The sequence below is a fragment of the Phyllostomus hastatus genome, unplaced genomic scaffold, assembly GCF_019186645.2.
Source record: "Phyllostomus hastatus isolate PE091 unplaced genomic scaffold, TTU_PhHast_1.1 phas_contig_34, whole genome shotgun sequence".
Lineage (NCBI taxonomy): Eukaryota > Metazoa > Chordata > Mammalia > Chiroptera > Phyllostomidae > Phyllostomus > Phyllostomus hastatus.
Window position 1 is genome coordinate 60,125,938 of NW_025333857.1, and position 21,200 is coordinate 60,147,137.

Here is a 21,200-nt window from a genome sequence, read left to right on the forward strand (position 1 = left end):
AGTGCCTCATTCTCCCAATCTGAGGAATAATAATAATAATGTTTATTGAGCACTTACTGTGTTTGTGAGATATGTTATTTAATGTGTTTTAAGATTCAAAGGCATTTATTACAAATAATTTACACATAGCATTCTTTTCTAATATTTTAGTAAAAGTTCTTTAAATTCTCTGTATAACCATCTTTTACACCTGACTCTTACAGTCATTTATAAGGTCATCAAGCCCTTTTTCAGGCCTAGTTGAGGTAGTGCATTTTTGAATTTTGAAAAGTGCTGTCAGTGGAAATTTTACTTCAAGTCTCAGGTTTTATTTCCATAGCTTTAGTACAGTTGAGTTCTTTTCCATTTGTCTTATAGGAATAGCTGTGGTCCTAACGATTTACTGTATTCTTAAGCTTATTGCAGGGACACTGATTAGTAAAATTATATGTTTCAAGTGTACAATTCCATAATACATTGTCAGTATATTGAAATGTGTTCACCACCCAAAGTCAAATCTCCTTCCGTCACCATACACTTGACCCCCTTTACCCCTTTCTGTGGAGAAGTCAGGATAGCACAGTATTCTCCCCAGGAGATAGCCCTGGGAGAGGGTAAGTCAGATTGCCTTTCATTTGGTGAAGTCCAGCCAATCACCCTGGAAAATAAAATTCAAATGTCCTCCCCTCCGCGGGGAACACGTTCCCTGAGTGGGATGAGAAGACCCCGCCCCTGCTGAAGACATCAGATAGGAAGCAGCAGAGGGTGAGCGTTGGGGTACGAACTCTGAAGGACAATTCAGAACCCCTAGATTCTCCTCTCGACCTGGTCTTGAGCTTGCTCTGTGGTCTTGGGGCAGCCACGTTCCCTCAGTTCTCTAATGTGTAGAGGAAGGCTTTGAACTACTCTTTCGGGTATTTTCAGTGTTTGCTGACATAAAGAAGAAAGCTTCAGCATCAATGTCAGTGAAAAGCACGTTAGATTCCACCCAGTTTTTTAAAAAATAATACCATCTAGTGTTATTACTGTTAATTAAATGAGGAGGCCGTTAGACTGAGGTGGTTCCGGTGCCTTAGCAGCCTTCTTCATAAGCAAACCCAAACCCATGCCTGTAAATGCTTCAAGTTTAAGAACTCAAAACCTCAGCACACCCATCACAGACAGCCAAGTAAGGCAACTGTTCAAACTGTAGCCCATCAAATAATTCCCTTGCTTTGCTTCTGAGTTTTCTCTGGAAAAGCCTTGCTCCCAGCTCCTGTCAGTGGAGCGCCTCTAACCATTTTCCATTTGATGCTGCCCAATTCAAATCAATTTTTGCTCAAATAAACTCTTAAAATTTTTAATGTGCCTCAGTTTATCTTTTAACATGACTACAGAAAATCTAGCCATAATGCCTAAAAACACTATGGGTTAATTCTCAAGGTTTGCTAGCGCTTTAAAGCCAGATACAGAGGACTTAATACTTCTGGAATATTCTCCCCAACCATATGCCAGGAGAATCACTATTCAAGCTTCAAAGCTGGGCTCTAACACTTTCTTCTCTAGTTTTGTTGTTGTTTGTTTGCTTTTGTCTGTTTGTTTTCCATGACTCCCAGAAACCTGTTCCTTTTTGTGGGCACAGCTGCATATGCTTCCCCTGCCACAGCCATTGCTACATGGGGCTAGGATCCCCAGTGTTTGAGTCATTCTCCCCTTTGGTCTGACAGCTACTCAGGGCAAGACTATGTCAGAATCAGCTTAGTTTCCCTGCCTTTCTTGTTAGATACACATTGGGTTGGCCAGAAAGTTCATTCGGTGTTTTCCATAAGGTGGTTTCAGTAGTGCTTGGTTGTCTCTAACTTCATTCGAAACAATTTTGTTAGATTGTATTGTGACAGCTGTCATATCAGTGAGCATTTAAAACACTTTATGAAAATGGATGAATTTTTGTGTAGCCATTTTACTATTGAAAATGGAAGAAAATAAGCAACATTTTCAGCATGTTATGCTTTGTTTTTGCAAGAAAGGTACAAATGCAACTGAAATGCAAAAAAAAAAAAAGATTTGTACAGTGTATGGAGAAGGTTCTGACTGATTGAACATGTCAAAAGTGGTTTGCAAAGTTTTGTGCTAGAGATTTCTCGCTGGACCAGTTGTAGATGCTAGCGATCGAATTGAGACATTAATTGGGACAATCATTATATACTATGTGGGAGATGCCCGACATTCTCAAAATATCCAAATTAATCAAGTTATTGGTGAAGATGAAAAATGTGTCTTTTATTTTATGGAAAAACACATACAGACTTCTTGGGCAACCCACTATTTATGTCTACTGACTCTTCCTCTGTAATGGAAAGCTCATTCATTCCTTCAGTCATACACATGTATTACTGCCATGTCCGGTAAGGCAAGGGAGGGGCTCAGTCCCATGTGACAATGCAGTATGACCAGTGATGTGACTGAGGGACTCAGTCCGATGTGACAATGCAGTATGACCGGTGATGTGACTGAGGCCTGCCTGGTGTTGAGTGGGTACAGTAAGAGGTTACTAACCCTGTCAGGGACTGGGGGGGGGGGGGATGGTAGTGGAGGGGGTGTGAGAAGGGCCTCTTAGGAAGGTTAGTGATGCTGACGTTCTGGGGGTCTGGGGACCCGAAGACCCACCATGACCCACTGTGGGCTCTTGGCTTCCCACAGGAAAGAATTCAAACATAAGATGGCATAAATTTAGAGTGAAATAGAGTTTATTAGTGAGACAGAGTGGGCTACTCCCCAGACAGAGCAGCCTCTCCGTAGAGGGATTTACTACTTTTATTGAGGCTCATTTAATCAAGGGGTAGGACATTCAATAAAGGGGAGGAATATTCAGGACTTCTCTGGAAAGATGTGGAGATGTGGAGACTTCTCAGAAAAGCTTCATTGCCACTTTTTGTCCTTATATGGGCCTTTTGTTTTAGATTTCAGCAGCTCAAGGTATGTCATTTAGCATGCTAATGTACTTCAATGAGCACATATAATGAGGCCAGGGGTCACCATGAGGTGGAATTAGTTACTGTGTTGGATCGGACTGGTCTTCCACCTGTTCTAACCCATAAATGCATTGGGGGTTGGTATTACTATAACCTTGGCAGTTCCTGTAACTCTTAAGGGTTATAGCTGTTTTGCCACATACCCTGTCTCATTAGGATATGATTTTTAAAAACTTAGTCTTAGAAGAGGAGCGGGAGTTTATCGGGAAAACAAGGTGAAGAAGGGAAGTTTCAATGGAACAGTAGGTCACTTCTCATATAGAAGAGCAGGCTGATCCGCCTCCACATCTTTGTTCAATTCAGGTGGTTCCCTCTGTTGGGAACACACACACACTCCTGTTTGGAGAGGGAGGGAATTCCTTACCAAAGATTTGGGGAGTCTTGTTTGCTTTGCAAGGCCCTAACTTACTAGTTCTTTTATATATGAAATATAATTCAAGGGTCCACAGTCTACAGCCCTTGGGAGAATCTTGCCCACTCTTTTGATAAAAGTACCTGCTCGTTCATTTACGTATTCTCTTCTTGCTTTTGTGCTGTCGCAACAGCTTTAGGGTCACTCGGTTTGTCCATTTTCTTTCATTGTTCACCTCTAGTCATATTTAGACATCATTTCTTCATTCACTGATGCTAACTTTTAAAATTTATTTTTTACTGCACAGGATGGCTTTCAGCATCATTTCTACTATTCAGGCATACCTATATTCCTAACTGTTTTGGGTGTGGCACTATTATGAGTTCTCCAAGAGGTGTGGGAAACTCAATGTAACCATAACCTGCAACTGGTTTATCCCTCCAAAAAGTGCAGATTTTCTACAGCTCTGGACAGTGATGATCATCCAATGCATACTGCTAGACCTCCACTTGATAGGAGATTATTAATGGAAAAGTCTTTCCCATTGCATTTTCCTCCCAACTTACTTTGTAATGGGGGCTTGATACAGGAGTGGATCATTGAATACATGCACACATTCATGCCAATTCAATTCTCAATATCAGTACCTTTCAATTCTCTGAAATGAGGAGGTCAGAAAGGCAGGCACTCGAATGGGAAGTATTCGCAAAGATGGCATTTAATTACATATTTGGTGAGAACCCATCACTATGCTAGATGAGTATCTAAGTGCAATATATATTGAGCAGCATTGACCGTGACTGGACAAAGTCCTGCTACTGACTCATATGTTTATTCTGAGGAACATATGAGGTAATGTAGTGAATGTGCTGCAAAAAATGTAAAAGATGATGTACATGCCAAAATCATTACCTTTAATTACAAAACCATTTTTGTTCTCATGTCACTGTTCATAGCGTTAACAAGTAAATTATAAAACAGTACAGCTGCATTTTTTTGTCTAGGACTCATGGGTAAAAAATTCTAAGTATGCAGTGGAAAATAGGTTTCCTGTGTGAACCCATATTGATGCATAATACCTTCTGGAAAGCATGGTTAAGAATGATTCTGAGGCCAAGTCGTGATTAACTCAGAAAGAGTTCAGTGGTCCTTCCACAATGGCTGCTGTTGGGCAAGGGCAGGGAATTGTGCCCCTTGCTGCGATGTGCTTGCTGTCCCAGATGCAGGTGTTTGTATTTAAGTGCTTTGAATGAGATAAAATGGAATGAGTGTCCAGAAAATTACGGTCATTCACCTTCAGTAACAATTCATCTTCAGTCTTTGAAAAAATGGCAAGTAAAAGAAACAGTACTGAGTTATAATTGTAATTTATTATTTTAATGAAAGAACATGTTTACTAGGAGAAGTCTTTGTGAATTCAACGTAATATTCTTAGACTCATCATCATTCATAAATAGGCACAGAAACTTCTACTGTATCAAACATCACGGAGTGGGCTCAGTGAAAATTTTAATTAGTGTTAATTTGTGCATATCAAAAGGATTTTAATTGTGGGAATAATACATGTACCTGATGGAAATATTCAAACAATACACAATGAACAGGAGGCCTCCCTCCCAGCTCAGATTCTGTTCCTGTCCTCCTGTGACCAGGGGCAGCCACCCTTAAGTTTTATCTCTATTTTTCAAACCAGGTCTATTCACATACAAATACAGGTATATATACATACATACAGAGAGAGAGAGAGACAAACATGCACCCTTTTGTACACAAGCAGAAACATACTAGATGCATATTTCAGCCAGATGCTCTTTTTACTTAACAGTTTAACTTGAACATCATTTTCTACCAGCACCTGTGTACCCTCAGCTGCTTTCTTTCATTTTCTCTTAATTTTGTGTTAATATTTTTTACATAAACAACCTTTTTATAAAGTTTTCTGCTTATGCAGAAGATAACAAAAACATTAAGAGCTGAGTGATGATATCAAAGATGAGGCTCATACCAGTGACCACAAATACTTACACATGGCAATGAACAGATATGCAAATTCAGTTCTCATATGTTGAGTATACAACACTCAAGCAACTCAGAAACATGTTTCAGCATATGAATGTTTCTCTAGGGCTCTGCTTATTTAACATGTTAACAATTTTTAAAACTTTATATTACAATGTAAACATAGGTTATTTACAATAATTTGTAAAACTTTTCTATAAAAGGTTTAGTATCAAGTTTAAACTTTCAATTGCTTCTATGTGAAGATTTTCAAATTCTTTCATGTACAATGAGGTGACTTCTTGTTCAAGGCTTTCTAACACCCTTTAAATTCAAAATACTTCTAAAGTTAAATAAAACCTTCAGTTCAATTCAAAGATTTCCCACATTATTTCACTCATGAGATTTCTCTTCTGAATGAGTTTTCACATGTTTGGTAAGGGATGCATTTTGTTTGAAGGCTTTTCCACATTCTTTACATTCATAGGGTTTCTCTCCAGTGTGGGATCTCTGATGTATAACAAGTTGTGACTTTGCATTGAAGGCTTTTCCACATTCGTTACATTCATAGGGTTTCTCCCCAGTATGAGTTCTATGATGTACAATGAGGTGGGACTTTTGGCTAAAGGCTTTCCCACACTCATTACATTCATAGGGTTTCTCCCCAGTGTGAACCCTCTGATGCTGAGTAAGGCCTTCAATTTGTTTGAAGGCCTTCCCACACTGATCACATTCAAAGGGACTTTCACCCGTGTGTGTTCTCATGTGGTAAGTAAGGGATGAGCTGTGTCCAAAGGCTTTTCCGCATTCATCACATTTATATGGTTTCTCCTTAGTATGAGTTCTTTGATGTATCATGAGGTGTGACTTCTTGCTGAAAGCCTTCCCACATTCATCACATCCAAAGGGTTTCTCACCTGTATGGATTCTCATGTGTTTAGTGAGAGATGAGCTATACTTAAAGGCTCGTCCACATTCGCTGCATTCATATGGTATTTCCCCTGTATGAGTTCTCACGTGTTCAGTAAGAGATGAGTTATATCTAAAGGATTTCCCACACTCCTTACATTCATAGGGCTTCTCCCCTGTGTGAGATCTCACATGTTGAATAAGATTTGAGCTGTGTCTGAAGGTTTTCCCACACTCAGTACACTTATAGGGCTTTTCCCCAGTATGAACTCTCAGATGGTCAGTGAGGGCGTGTTTGTGACCGTGAGCTTTGCCACACTGAATACATTCATATGGTTTTTCTCCAGTATGAGTTCTCTGATGGACAACCAGGTGTGACTTTTGGCTAAAGGCTATCCCACATTCATCACATTCATACGGTTTTTCCCCGGTATGAGTTCTTTGATGGTCTACAAGTCCTTGTTTGTGGCTGAGAGCTTTCCCACACTGACTACATTCATAAGGTTTCACTTTAGCTTGAGCGGTGTCACACTTCGTAGGAGGTGAGCTATGGCTGGATGGTTTTTCCTGTTTCTCCCCAGTTTCGATGTTGTCCCATTCAGTACGGGATGAGCCACGATGAACCAGGTTCTCAAGTTTCTTGCCAGTTTGAGTTTTGTCACACCTGTCAGATGAGCTATGGTTAGATAATTTCTGTTTCTTTCCAGTTTTATTTTTGTCTTTTTTTGTCTCAGATAAGGTATGGCCCAATGATTTCCTGTGCTCTTTAGCTACATCAGGTTTCTTTTTTGCATGGTTTCTTATATGACCAGGTGAGTCAAAATTCTTCTGTTTCAGACTCTCTCCCTCTGAATTAAATTTAAGAAGCTTTTTTTTGGAAGAAACTTGTGTTGTACTCACATTTTTTGCCCCCAATGAATTACCTTCATGGCCTTTCTTCTTAGTCAAAGTTTTTTTCTTTAATGTAATTTCCCTAAGGAGTTTGTTTTGAGATTCCTGGTGATTCTCTAGCTGGTCATCATCTTGCTGGACTTCCTCTAAAACAGAATTCAATGAGATATTCTTATGAACCTTTTCATTCTCATATTTTAGAATACAATTTACAAAGAAATGCCCTGTTGTGAGACTGAATCTTTATTCAAGCCTAGTACCCCAGAGTGAATGAAATACCAGCACCTATGTCCCTATCCTCTTGGGCTTGAAGGGGGAAATGCTGTAGTAAAAACAGTAAAAGAAAATCGACAATAGTAATTAGAAAAAGCTATTTATAAATATGATCTTGCAACCTGGGATAGAACATGAAATATACACAAGGAGCAGCAAACGTGAAGTAGGTGAAGTAAAAAGAGCTTGTAACTGTAGCTGACACTTTTTTGAGGTCTCTCCTCAGCCCAAGCTGCCCAGCTTTGATAACCGCTAATCCACCCATAGCATTTGTCTCCTGTAGCCTGTACTACATTAATCCATTAATCCAGCTCTCCATGGTCACAGGTGGAGATACATCTGACTCAGGATGTCCAATAAGAGTCTTCCTCCTAAAAATTTAGATTCTAGGTAGTCTCCACTGGGTTCTTAAATTTATAAATGATATAAGACAAGTAAAATAAATCCGTATTTTCCCTGTGAAAACAGAGAATTCATCAGTACGAAGGATGAAGCATACATCCACAGAAAAGCAGAGATGCAGGATCACGTGTCTTCGAAGAGACCATTTGCATAACCTCAATTACTAATGGCTTTCCAGTCCTGGTTCGAGTCCTTGGTAAGGCCTGGCTGAAGTAGCTGCCTTCACATTAGAAGATATCTACCCATGTCCTTATAGTAAATTCCTCTCTCTACTTAGGCTAGCTCATGTACATTTTTTAAAAAGATTTTATTTAATTATTTTCAGAGAGGGGAAGGGAGGGAGGAAGAGAGGTAGAAAAACATCACTGTGTGGTTGCATCTCACATGCCCTCCACTGGGGAACTGGCCCACAACCCAGGCATGTGCCCTGACTGGGAATTGAACCAGTGAGCCTTTGGTTTGCAGGCCGGCACTCAATCTACTGAGCCACACCAGCTAGGGCTAGCTCATGTAAATTTTTGTTATAGCACCCCAAAAAGCCAATACAGCAATAACAAGGCAAGTCCACCAAGGAGGACTGAACAACTTAAGGTGACTGAAGGAATAATCCAGAAAGGCTGTTCCCCTGCTACCACCCATGATCAATGTAATAACATTCCTGCACTAAAAGACAAGACAAAACAACAAAAACCTCCAGTTTCTCTGACTTCCTTAGTGCTTTTACCACATGATAAAATTCACAGAAATGAGATGGACGAACAAACTTCACACCATTTGGATGTACAATGTACACACACACTTGTTTTCCAATAGTTTGCTATGGAGCACCTCTGTTTTCCTGTCAGGTCACGCTATAACCACCAATTATAAATCCAAAGCTAATTTTCTAGCCCTGAGTGATTGCTCCCATTCTTTCCTCCACACACTATGCAGTTGTACATTTTGAGGTATCTTCTCAACCCAGGCCTCCCTTCTCTGAGACCACCGCCCACACTGACAGGTGCAGGAAGCCATGTTTGTATAGTACAACCCAACTTCTAGTGGAAAACAACTGATTGGACAGTGGTAATGGCCAGGCCCCACCCCAGCTAGTCCAATAACAATCTTTCTCTCAAGAACTTAGAATTGAAACTCAAAGACTTCTGGGAGGAGGCAGAAGAAGGTAAAGGGGGAATAAATGGTGACAGAAGGAGACTTAAATTTGGGCCATGAATACATAGTACATTATACAGATGATGTATAATAGAATTGTATACTTGAAGCCTATATAATTTTATTAACCAATGCCACCCCAATAAACAAAAAAATTTTACACAAGAAAGAAACTCAAAGACTTCTCTTAGCAAGATATGGACATTAAACATGTAAAAACCTAAAAACTTAGGTCTTGGGACTGCTACTTCGGGGTGCCCGTTTTCAGCTATGTGCAGAGAAAACTTGGAAAAGCGCCAGGGTGGGAATTAAACAGACTCAAAGAGAGAAGCAGATCTAAGAGTCCCATGGCTGCAGAAAGAAACAGAAAGTGAATAGCTGTCTTGGTGGTGAAGGAACATTACATGAATAAAGTGAAAACTGTGCTCAAACAGAAAAGAGTTATGGTGTTTGAATACCCAGCCAAGAAATAATATTATTTTTATGGAGAATTTTTAAGAGATTAGTTCCCATGGGATAGAAGGTCAGTTTTTCTAAGTGTAGCTGCAGTGGTGATATAGATAAAATAGGGAGAAGTGGAGAAAATAGGGAGAAGAATTTCTAGCTGCTTTTCCATTTAGGAAAGTTTTTAAAAAGATTTTATTTATTTCTAGAGAGAGGGGAAGCGAAGGAGAGAAACATTGATGTGAGAGAGCAATATCGATCGGTTGCCTCTTGTATGTGCTCTCATCGAGGACTGAATCTGCAGTCCAGGCATGTGCCCTGACCTGGAATTGAACCAGCAACCTTTTGTTTGTGAGACGACATCCAACCAACTGAGCCACATCAGTCAGGGCTCCATTTAGGAAATGTTAAGTGATGTACGCATCCTGAGAGAAATTGTATAACAAGAACTTTTATGTAACATGGCAAAGGTTGCATTGTCCAACGCCCAAGGATTCTGGAGAGAGTGAAAGAAAATGTTCTTCTGGGAAATTCCAGAACTTCTGGCCAAGATGAAGGCATAGGTAGACACACTGTGCCTCCTCACACAACCAAAATAAATGACAACGACAAATTTAAAAACAAAAAACAACCAGGACTGCCAGAAAATTGAACTGTATGGAATTTCAACAACCAAGGAGTTAAAGAAAAAACATTCATACAGATTGGTAGGAGGGGCGGAGACGGGCAGCCATGCAGAGAGGACTCTCGGCAAGGAGGCAGCTGGTGGAGCAGGCAGATAAACCTGGAGGAACAACTGGGGAGCCAGACAGACCATAAATATTCAAAAGACCATGCAACCCAGGGTCCCAGTGCAGGGAAAATGAAGCCTCAAAACCTCTGACTGAAAAAACCTGTGAGGGTTATGGCATCAGGAGAAACTCCCAGCCTCACAGGAGAGTTCGTTGGAGAGACCCACAGGATCCTAGAACATACACAAGCCCACCACACGGGAATCAGCACCAGAAGGGCCCAATTTGCTTGTGGGAAGTGGAGGAAGTGACTGAAAGCCGGCGGAGAGCGGAGCAAGCAGCACTGTTCCCGGTCGGACCCCTCCCCACCGACAGCAACACAACACAGCAACTTAGGTTGCCTGGCCCTGGTGAACACCTAAGGCTCCGCCCTTTACTGCTTAACAGGCACACCCAGACAAAAAAGGAAAAAAGAAAAATGGCCCAAATGAAAGAATAGGTCAAAGCTTCAGAAAAAATACAACTAAGTGATGAAGAGATAGCCAACCTACCAGATACATAGTTCAAAACACTGGTAATCATGATGCTCACAAAAATCATTGAGTATGGTCTCAAAATAGAGGAAAAAAATGAAGGCCATGGTAAGTGAAATAAAGGAAAATGTACAGGCAACCAACAGTGATGGGAAGGCAATTGGGACTCAAATCAATGGTTTGGAGCAGAAGTTAGAAAGAAACATTCAACTAGAACAGAATGAAGAAACAAGAATTCAGAAAAATGAGGAGAGGCTCAGGAACCTCCAGGACAACTTTAAATGTTCCAACATCTGAATCACAAGAGTGCCAGAAGGAGAAGAGGAAGAGCAATAAATTGAAAATTTCTTTGAAAAAATAATGAAGGAGAAATTGCCCAATCTGGCAATGGAAATAGACTTCTAGGAAGTCCAGGAAGCTGAGAGAGTCCCAAAGAACTTGGACCCAAGGAAGCACACACCAAGGCACATCATAATTACATTACCCAAGATTAAAGATACGGAGAGAATTTTAAAAGCAGCAAGAGAAAAGAAGACAGTTACCTACAAAGGAGTTCATAAGACTATCAGTTGATTTCTCTAAAGAAACCTTATAGACAAGAAGGGGCTGGAAAGAAGTATTCAAAAGTCATGAAAGGCAAGGACCCATATCCAAGATGACTCTATCCAGCAAAGCTTTCATTTAGACTGGAAGGGCAGATAAAGTGCCTCCCAGATAAGGTCAAGTTACAGGAGTTCATCATCACCAAGCCATTATTATATGAAATGTTAAAGGGAGTTATCTAAGAAAAAGAAGATCAAAAATATGAACAGTAAAATGACAACAAACTCACAACTATTAACAACTGAACCTAAAAAAAAAAAACAGTAACAAAAATGAACTAAGCAAACAACTAGAACAGGAACAGAATCACAGAAATGGAGATCACATGGAGGATTATCAGCAGAGGAGTGGGAGAAGGATAAAGGGGGAAAACATACAGGGAATAAGTAGCATAAATGGTAGGCAGAAAACAGACAAGGAGAGGTTAAGAATAGTATAGGAAATATAGAAGCTGAGTAACTTATATATACAACCCATGGACATAAACTAAAGGGGGGGAATATGCGTGGAAGGGGGTATGCAGGGCAGAGGGGAATAAAGGGGGTAAAATGGGACAACTGTGTTTGCATAATCAATACAATATATTTTAAATAAAAGAAAATTTTATTCTGGGAAAAAGGGATCAAAACTCAAACCTTTCCCCATATGGTGTAACATCATAAGAACCTTTTATAATGATGTTTGGACTGGTCCCAACTGACATTGGCCAGTAAGGAAAGATATAAAGTACTACAAGGGAAATTTACCATGAGGGAGGGAAGAAGAGGAGAATCTGAACTAGCAAACTGGTATAAGAGAGTAATACTCAGGGGAGAGCTGGGTGGGGGAGCATGTATCTGTCTATAAGCTTGTCTGGAATGTGAGACAGTGACTGAAACATGAGTTGTAAGCTAAAATGACTACAACTTCAGATACTGAGGTATGGAGCTCGTTAGACTCAGTACATCATTGGAGGAAACAGAAGAGTCCTTCCTGGAAGAACCTCCAAGTACTACAGAAGAACCAAAACAAAGAAGAGAGTCACTGGAGCAATGACCAAGGTGTGTTAGATGACTCGGGATATTTGTTAGTCGTAATATTAAGTATCACTGAGAAAAGTAAAGATAGCCAAACTGCAGCCGCTAATGAATGGATCAAAAACTTCATAAGGTCTCTCATTTGTTATTTGAAGGACGGGTCCCTCCAATCTCAGGAAACTCAAGGAGTCTTGGAAAACCCAGAGGGAACTTAAAAAGATGTTTTGGACATTCTGCTAATTTGGGGACTGTAATAATATAAATAATAACTGAATGTTTTAATGTTTGGTGGCAACACTTAAGATGATTTTTTTTTAGAAAGGGGACTTAACAAATCTACCTAAGAATTGAAGCAATTTAGTTATGTGATAATATGAATCTTGTTTGGCCAGTGGCAGTGAGAAGAAAAATCGCCATGAACTGAAGAAAGAATAAAAAGAAAGAAGGCAGAGAGCACAGATTCAGAGAAACTCCATGGCGGACAGGCCTAAAATCAGAGCAGACCCTGATAAAAACAGGGGAGGTGAAAGGAAGTTCCAATTCAGAAAGAAAGACAAAGTTTTCCGTTCTGACCCCCTGAGAACAAGCTGTCTTACCAGCAGGTCAAGTGCGAGTCAACACCAAGGACCTGCAGACTGACCTGGAAACTGACCTTAGAGTCACCGCAGTAGAATTAAAAGCTTGTATTTCCACAAAGCATGATTCCTTGGAGGGTAATACCATAAAAAAAATAGATAGTAGAAGATACACCTTAGGGACAATTCAGCAAAGTGAGAAGGAAGAGACACTGGTGAAAAAATGGTCAAGGAGCACTCAGAATAAAATCAGAGGCAAGTGTTATAATTCGAACCGGGCAGGCAAGAATTTAGCCTGATCAAAACGATTCAAATATGCACTGAAAGGTAAGCAGTGGTCACTGTAAAGTCAGAAATTTAGGTGGAGACATGAAATCTGTGGCATTTGACTGCAAAGGTTAAGGAGAAGATGTAAACAACGATGCATTACAGACCACAGATCTAGAACATTTCACAGGGAAAGGAGGAGAAGGGAAAGTACTTAGGGTCAGAAGCATCAAGCCCGAGATTTGGAAAGAGGACAGATCTAAAAATGTCTGAATATACAAAGAGAAAAATTTCATACCATGGGGTTTTAGGGCTACAGTGAACCTCATATGAGAGCCTTTCACATGGACAGGTTCACAGAAAGAAGAAATATTAGAATCTCCGAGGTTAAAGAATCTTTGTGGTTTGAAATCTTCTTCCTCCAGGAGATTCTGGTATTTCTGTTGCTACTTCCTGGTTAAGAAAGAAGGATCTGGGATCTTTAAGAAGAATTTAAGAATAAACAATTCTTTGGCCCTGGCTGACATAGCTCAGTGGATTGAGCACGGGCTGCGAACCAAAGCGTCGCAGGTTCGATTCCCAGTCAGGGCACATGCCTGGGTTGCAGGCCACGACCCCCAGCAACCGCACATTGATGTTTCTCTCTCTCTCTTTCTCCCTCCCTTCCCTCTCTAAAAATAAATAAATAAAATCTAAAAAAAAAGAATAAACAATTCTTTGAATAATTCCAAAGTTACCACCAGGAAATGAGGAACTTACTTCCATTGGCTCCTTTTTGCTTGGGTCTTGGTGTTTCACGTGGTGTTCCACCTTGTCTGGGTCTTTTCCCCTTCCCCAAACATGGCTGTTCTCCTTTTTCCAACTTGGAGATCATGTCTGGCTTGGCAGCTTGACACCCTGCCCATGGGGAATGGTAGACATTGAATGTTAGAACAGCAAACATCCCCGAAATCAAGCCCTGACATTTGAGCTTCAGAGCCTTTACAGGATAAGGATACAGAACATATGGATTCTGAGATTTCACAAGGCCCCACCCGAGTAGACCTTCTATTTTGGACGCAAGGGCAAAGTATCGTGCCTAGTACCCAAAAGGGATTAAAATTCCTTCACTCAAAAACCAAGGCCAAACTTAGGAAGGACTTCAGAGAGGAGGAATCACAGTGGACACATTTTGAATTACGAAGGAATTGCCTTACCCATTGAGGCGAGGTTGCTGTAGTTCTCCAGCATCACATCCTTGTACAGGCTCCTCTGAGCTGGGTCTAGATGCTCCCATTCCTTCTGGGTAAAGGCCATAGTCACGTCTTTGAATGTTACCAGTCCCTGTAATAGGATATTCTTGTTCAGTCTAATGTCATCCACACTCGTGAGTGACTGGGACAGATCTTACCTTGACCATTCACTGTTGATAGGATGTTATATAGAATACCTATTCTCTGCTCAATTTTGCATTTTTTCTTCAGAAACAAAAATCATATTAGTCCCTGTTATGGACTGACTGTGCCTCCTCTAAATTCCTATGTTGAAACCCCACCCTCTGATAGGATGGCATTAAGAGAGAGGGCCTTTGGGAGGAGATTACAATCGGATCAGGTCAGGAGGGTGGAATCTTCATGCATGGAATTAGTGCCCTTATTAGAATCAGGAGAAAGCTCACTTCCTCTCTCTCTTTCTGCCAGTGAGGACAGAAGTCTGTAACCTGGAAGAGGTGACATCTCAAATGAGCATTCAATACTGTCAGTTTCCTATTCCTCTTTCAAAGATGATTATGTCAAACATTCTCCCCTTTCTCTTTGAAATCTGCAACATCTACTCCTTTTCCACTCTCAGCTGATGCATTTGTCTACTTCAAAGAGAAAATAAATGCAAATGGACCAGAACTACCTTGCCTTGTTACCATCAATTCCACTATCGTGTTTCCAAACCCACAGAATCTATCTTCCCTTGTGTTCAAGTGGAAGAATTGTCCTTTGTCTCAACTAAGGCCAGTCTGTCCACTTATGCTCTGGATCCCATTTTTGACTGCCTTCTCAGGGCTTTCACCCCTGTAGTCAATCTCATTTCTTTTGTACTATCTCCTTTCTACTGGATCATTTCAACATACAAAGTTACCTTACTATCTATCATTCATCTGAAGAAAATCTCTCATAATCTCAAGTCCCATCCAATGACGATTTCTTTTTTCCCTTTGCCAGCAAAACTCCTAGTATCATCTAGACTTGCTGTTTCTACTTCATTACTTCCCATTCTTTCCACTCATCCCAACAGAATTTTATACTCCACCAAAAGAGCTATACTCAATCAAAATAACCATTGAGCTACATCTCATCAAGATCAACTTCTCTGTAGTCACACTTCTGGGACCCACAAGAGCATATGACATAACCGATTACACCCCTTGTCTTGAAAAGATTTTTTCTCCATGCTTATTTGACACATTTCCAATTTTCCTCCTGCCTTAGCTCAGTGGATACACTTTTTCATTTGTTTGTTTGTTTGTTTGTTTGTTTTTATTTCCTCCTAAACCTCATAAAGTGTCAGAATGACTCAGAGTGGAGTCCTGGGCCCTCTTTTCTTCCCTATCTGCCTTCTCTCCCTAGGTCATCTTATCCAATGTTAGAGCTTTAAGTGCCATCTTCACGCTGATGCCTTTCAAACACGGATTCCCTAGCTCAGACCTCTCTTAAGTTCTAGGCTCATATATCTAACAACTACTCACATCTCTCCTTGGACATGCCATGGGCATCTGGACACTGCCCAAACACAACCACTGCCATCTAGCCTGCGTTCCATTCACATCCACCAAACCTGGTCTCCAACACAACCCGTTCTTAGAAACGGAACCACCATCTATCCAGTTCCTAGATGCAAATCATGATTTTTTTTTCCTTCCCTCAGGTTCCATACGAATTCATCAGTAAGTGCTATCGGCTCATCTCCAAACGTATTCTGAATGTGGCTTTTCAGGTCAATGCTACAACCCTTTTCCAAACCATCATCATTTCTTCCTTCCAACTACTGCGATAAACTCTCCTGGCCGACCTTCCTGCACCTCTGGCACCCACAGGGACTCTCCAGCTTTCAACCAGCAAGCCACGGTACTCGCTGCCTCCCACACACGCCCCAAATTGCGGACCCCCACCTGCCTCCCGAGTCTCTGACACACCACAAAGCCCCCTTAATGAGCCCCGGGGCCTTCCCAACGGACCTTTCAGTGACTGCCACACACTCAACCTGCTCCCCAACACGGTCACCGCAGGTCTCTCAAAACGCCGATTTTTTTAAACTGGAGCACTCGACCGCACAGACCAGTCCACCGCTACTCCACAAATCCCGCAACACGCGACCCGCCCTCCGGACTCCACTGCAATTCCCAAAGCACCTATTTCACAGACAACCGTAAAGCTCCATCACTGACCCCCAATTACACCGTCTCTTCCCACGGGAGCGCCCCCGGCCCGTCGTCGCGCTCACCGCCGTGCTGCCCGCAGGCTTGGATACAGCCATCTCCGGGTGACACCTGGCCTATTCGGCGGTCCTTGAACTCTTCCTCGGGTCCACGGCCTCTGGCTTTGTGGGGATCCGGTCGGAGTCACAGATGGACAAGGCGGCCAACCCAAGCGCGGCCTCAGCGGGTCCTGCAGAGACGATGGCGGCGCCCCTGGATCTCTCCCGCGGGAGCCGCCATCTTGGCCGGGGTTCCTCCGTACAGCGCCGACCCCGGGTCTTCCTGCCCGCTGTCAGGCGATGGCCCCAGGGGTTGGTTTCTTAAGCCGCCCTGGAGTGGTCGGGTGCGAGCACGCGGAAAATCCGCTCAGTTACTCCCCGCAGAGCGCTTCAGGGCGCCTGGCGTCCTGCCGTAGACTCCAGGGGTTTCCCCTGCTAGAAGGCTGAATTTGGAGCCGCCGTTCTGAATCCCCGCCCAGCTACCTCGAAACCGGCCACAACGCCTAAGGCAGGCTCCAGATAGCTAGGATAACTAGCGCAATTGGAGGGAGAAAAAGCCCCATCGGGCAGAAGCCATTGTTTCATAGGGAGAGGAGACTAACCTTTGAAATTTAGGATGTCTTTTCATTTATGATTTACAAACAGTGGGGGGGGGGGCGGGGGAGAAGCAGCAGGTTAAGTGAACACAACACCCCTCACTGAGAAGCCGGATTTGACGGAGATATTTCATCCAAATTATCAAGCGATTACAGCAGAAATAATTTCTCAGTGCACTATGTCATGTCTCAACATCATTTACCAATTATTTCCCGAGCTTTTACTATGTGCAGACTAGGTGGCTGTTCTACGCTAGATAACGGAAAAGTGGAGACGCGGGTACACGCACTCTGTTCCCCGGCTGGAATTTACGGTGGGGCAGAGGCTGGGGAATATATCTTGTTCCTTCTCTGGCCGGCCTGGCTCAGCTTCTTGGAGTATCCCCTTGTAACCAAGGGCTGCGGGTTCGATTCCAGTCAGGGCACATTCCTAGGTTTCCGGTTCCATTTCCAGCCGCCAGGAAGTGGTGGGGTGCAGGGCAAAACCTCAAAACATGCTTCTCTCTCTCCATACGAAAACATGTTGTTCCTTCTTCCACAAGCAAACACACCCTGTTGTGCACCTTCCACTCGGGTTATCCCCACTGCGTTGTCCCTCAGTCGGCAGTGGGTTGCATTTGCCCGCCTTCCCTCTCAGTCTCTTGTCTGAATACGAGCCTCAGAGCATCTGCACTGAGCTCATAAAAAAGACCCCCTAGGCCTCCTAGTCTCAAGACACTTTCTGCCTAGTATCTCCAACCTATTCCTGAGTTTTTTTCTAATGAAAACAAAAATTGTGTTTGGCCAACAAATCACAGTGGTGTTTCCCATTTATCCCTGGAACAATCCCAACAATGTTTCCCTAGCCATCTAGTATCAACCCTAGGGCCCAGCAACACATGTTGCAGGCAATGTGATCACCCAATTCTAACGTGTTAACCATGAGTTAGTTGGGACACATGACAATTGGGGGTTCTACAAACCACACCTATTGTCGCCATTGACAGTTAAGTAACCTTTGAGACAAACAGTAGCTACAAAGCGCCAGATGAGGAACTAAACAGGGCCTGACCTCAGCGCTCCTTCTCCTGTGACCTTTGGCATGTAGATGACCTCTCAGAGCCTGTTTGCTCCCATGTGTTCGGGGAAACATCTATGGAACAGAGGTGGTGAAAGCCCGAAGAAAAGAGTGTGTGTTCAACCCTAAGTGCAATGGCAGGGATTCAAAAGGGAGAAGTAGGTTTGCTCATTGATTCTATTAGCAAATGTCAGTGAGACAGGTAAGACAGGACTGGTGGTTGCAAGGAAAACAGACACCTTAAAGAGTAGACACAGCAAAATGAGATTATGGGACCTAATGTTCAATACAACTGTAAAAAGGAATTCCTTTGAAAGGAGAAGCATGAGTTCAGTGTTTTAGCAGCGGCGGAGGGATAGATTTGCATAACGGTGTGGTGAGAATACCGCACAGGGGGTTTGGAGTGGAAGTAGTGGGGAGAGTACACATGCATAAGCCTGCTATGGATGTGCATGTGAACCTGCACCATGTGTCTTGTACATATGTTAGGGAACTGAGAGAATTAAAGATGCATTCAACAATAGAGCATCCCGCAAGGCACTCAGCCTGCTCACTGGAAGGAAAACCTTGATTCTAGATGGGTTTCTATATGCTCATCTTAAAGAAATACACTCTGTCTTTGAGATACAGGCTATCATGAAAATAAATAAATGAACACAAACACCTATGTTTCTTTCAATGGATTTTATTTTTCATAGAAAACAGGAAAACCTCTGATGGGGAAAAGTCCCCATCAATGACAGCCACAGTAACCTGAGACCCTGGAAGAACTGTTTTCCTCTCTAAGCGCTCCCTACAGGTTGTGTGCTGGAACACTGGCCCCGTGGGTCCCTGAGCTGGGGTCCTCTTGGAGCCACAGAGCTGCTTCATGATGGAAGGAGTTTCCCCCACAGGTGGATTTCAGTGGCGCTGTGGGGAGGAAGCTGGTTGTCTGGGACCCTCGCACCGGGAGTTGGGAGCACGGAATCCGGCTTGGCACTCCTGCAGAAGGGACTGGGTGAGCACGCCTGCCTGCGCGAGTTGGCTTGCTAAGGCTGGCCGCTGGCGGGTGGGCGGGGCTGCGAGGCCAGGAGGGTGTCGAGCTGGAAGAGCGCCCAATGCAGGTTGGCCCCCATGTGCGCCAGCTGCCAGCTGAGCCAGGCGCGCTGCGAGACACCGATCTGGGTGCCACTGGTGGGCCCCGGTAGGAAGGCGCCCCCCGGAGCCCGCAGCTCCTCCAGGCCCACGTCCAGAGCACCGATTTGGTTGAAGAGGTTGGACACCAGGACTTCCGGAGGCTGGGGGGCTTCTGGAGACGGGTGTTGGCGGCGGCGCTTTGGGGAGGGCGACCTGCAGGCTGGCCTGGCCTGGCCCCATCTGGGACGAGTGGTCTTCCCTGGACTTCTGGGTGGGATCCTCCTGCCATTGAGTGGCAGGGGAGGGCGGGCAAAACCTGCGCGGGAAACAAAACAGCAGGTGTTTCAGTGAGTGTGAGCGGCCTGGACAAAGTCACCAGGGCCCCATCCCTGAGCTGACTGCCCCACCTCCCACTCCCCACCAACACTGACTGGTGGCCCTGCCACAGTCTGATGGGAACCACTGCCAGGTCCTGCACCTCTGTCTTCAGCCCCTTCGGGCCTTAGGGTCATCTCACCAGGGTCGGTGTGTCCCTCCCTCCCCTGGGTGCTGGTGTGCCCCTCAGGGCAGGTGTCCACACCCCCCGTCTCTGCAGAGGCACAGCCCAGAACCTACCCGGCCTGTCCCGATGTCCTGCTCTGCTGGAGTCGGGCTTGTCCTCTCTGCTCCCTTGGGTGGGGGAGAGCCGTCCCCTCACCTTCCCTTCTGGGCGTCCCTTTTCTTTGGGGCCACTGTGAAGGGAATCATCAGGGCTGCTCCCCCGACTGTGCCTGGAGCTCCTAGCCACTCGGCTCTGCCTGGTGACTGCTGTGGGTGGAGAGGTGGACAGTAATGAGTGAGGGGTCCCGGACCCATCTCTGCAAGTCAGGAGGAGAGTGCATGAGTGGAAGAGCCCCACCTCTAATGGCTGATATCTCCGGGATGCCCACTGCCTCCCTGCTCCATGGGCAGCTGCCCAGGGCACAGCCTTTCCCATCGCTATCCATGTCCCTCAGCTGCCTGGCATGCCTGCTCCAGGAAGCCCTCCCTCCAGTCCAGGGCCCAAAGCTGGCTCAGCTGCTGAAGCCCATAACCCAAAGGCATCTGGATTGCCCTGACTGCTTCCACTGTATGAAGGTCAAGCCTTCTGGGGTTTGCTGATTTGCCTACCCCCATAATCTTCTCTCTCTCTCTCTCTCTCTCTCTCTCTCTCACACACACACACACACAGACACACACACACACACACACAAGGGAGAGAGAGAGAGAACTGAGAATCCTACCTCCTTTGCTGTGGGAGCTTTCCTCAGTGTCGGTGATCTTCTTTCTCCCCCTCTCATAGTGAGGCCAGTCTTCTCCTTTTGCTCCAATGGATGGGTTTCCCTTGGAGCAAACCCTCTCATATTCCCTGTGGGAGCGACCTCGTCTTTCTGGGTGCTCCTGACCAGGTCTTCTGCCACTTGTGACCCCTTCCATCTCCTCCACGTCTCCCACCGGAGCCAGGCTACGTGTCTGGAGGCCTGAGGAGTGAACCAGGCAAGGCCCAGGCAGACCGGACGCCAGGCTTTATAGCAGTGGGTCCCCTGCTGGGTCATACCATTACTGTAGGGTGGGGCTGGAGGGGAGACCCTGGGGAAGAACAGAGGAGGGGCTTAATGGGATTAGGCACTTGTGGAGTCTCCAGCCCACTCTCTGAGTCCCTGTGACACTTCAGCTGCTCATTTCTGAACATTTCCCCCTGCCTGGCAGCAAGCAGAGGCAACAGGTTCTGTGTTGTGTGTTGATCTCAAAGAAGGTGCAGTCTATGTGTTTCGTGTGCCGTTGCTCTTTCAGCATGGGACACTCCATGTGCGCCCAGGGCCAGCACAG

The 21,200-nt window shown here is 44.2% G+C and overlaps 1 protein-coding gene across 1 annotated transcript; it reads right to left on the reverse strand.

The window, feature by feature from the left end:
* Positions 1–6,755: 6,755 nt before the first annotated feature.
* Positions 6,756–16,942, reverse strand: LOC123819627 (zinc finger protein 37 homolog). The gene is made up of 5 exons (XM_045840012.1): positions 16,611–16,942; positions 14,333–14,459; positions 13,896–14,033; positions 7,173–7,286; positions 6,756–6,913 (listed from the first exon to the last, which is right to left on the reverse strand). Exons 1-5 carry the CDS (start codon positions 16,641–16,643, stop codon positions 6,756–6,758), a joined length of 570 nt encoding a protein of 189 aa, XP_045695968.1. The 5' UTR covers positions 16,644–16,942.
* Positions 16,943–21,200: the final 4,258 nt, after the last annotated feature.

Bases quoted from the DNA above. Each gene is read 5' to 3' on its own strand.
- LOC123819627 (XM_045840012.1), bottom strand. From the start codon at position 16,643: ATGGCTGTATCCAAGCCTGCGGGCAGCACGGCG. The intron at 14,034-14,332 runs GTAAGGCAATTC...CCCCATGGGCAG, and splicing joins CAGCAACCTCGCCTCAATGG to GGTGTCAAGCTGCCAAGCCA. The intron at 6,914-7,172 runs GTAATTCATTGG...CTCATCTGACAG, and splicing joins TAAGAAGAAAGGCCATGAAG to GTGTGACAAAACTCAAACTG.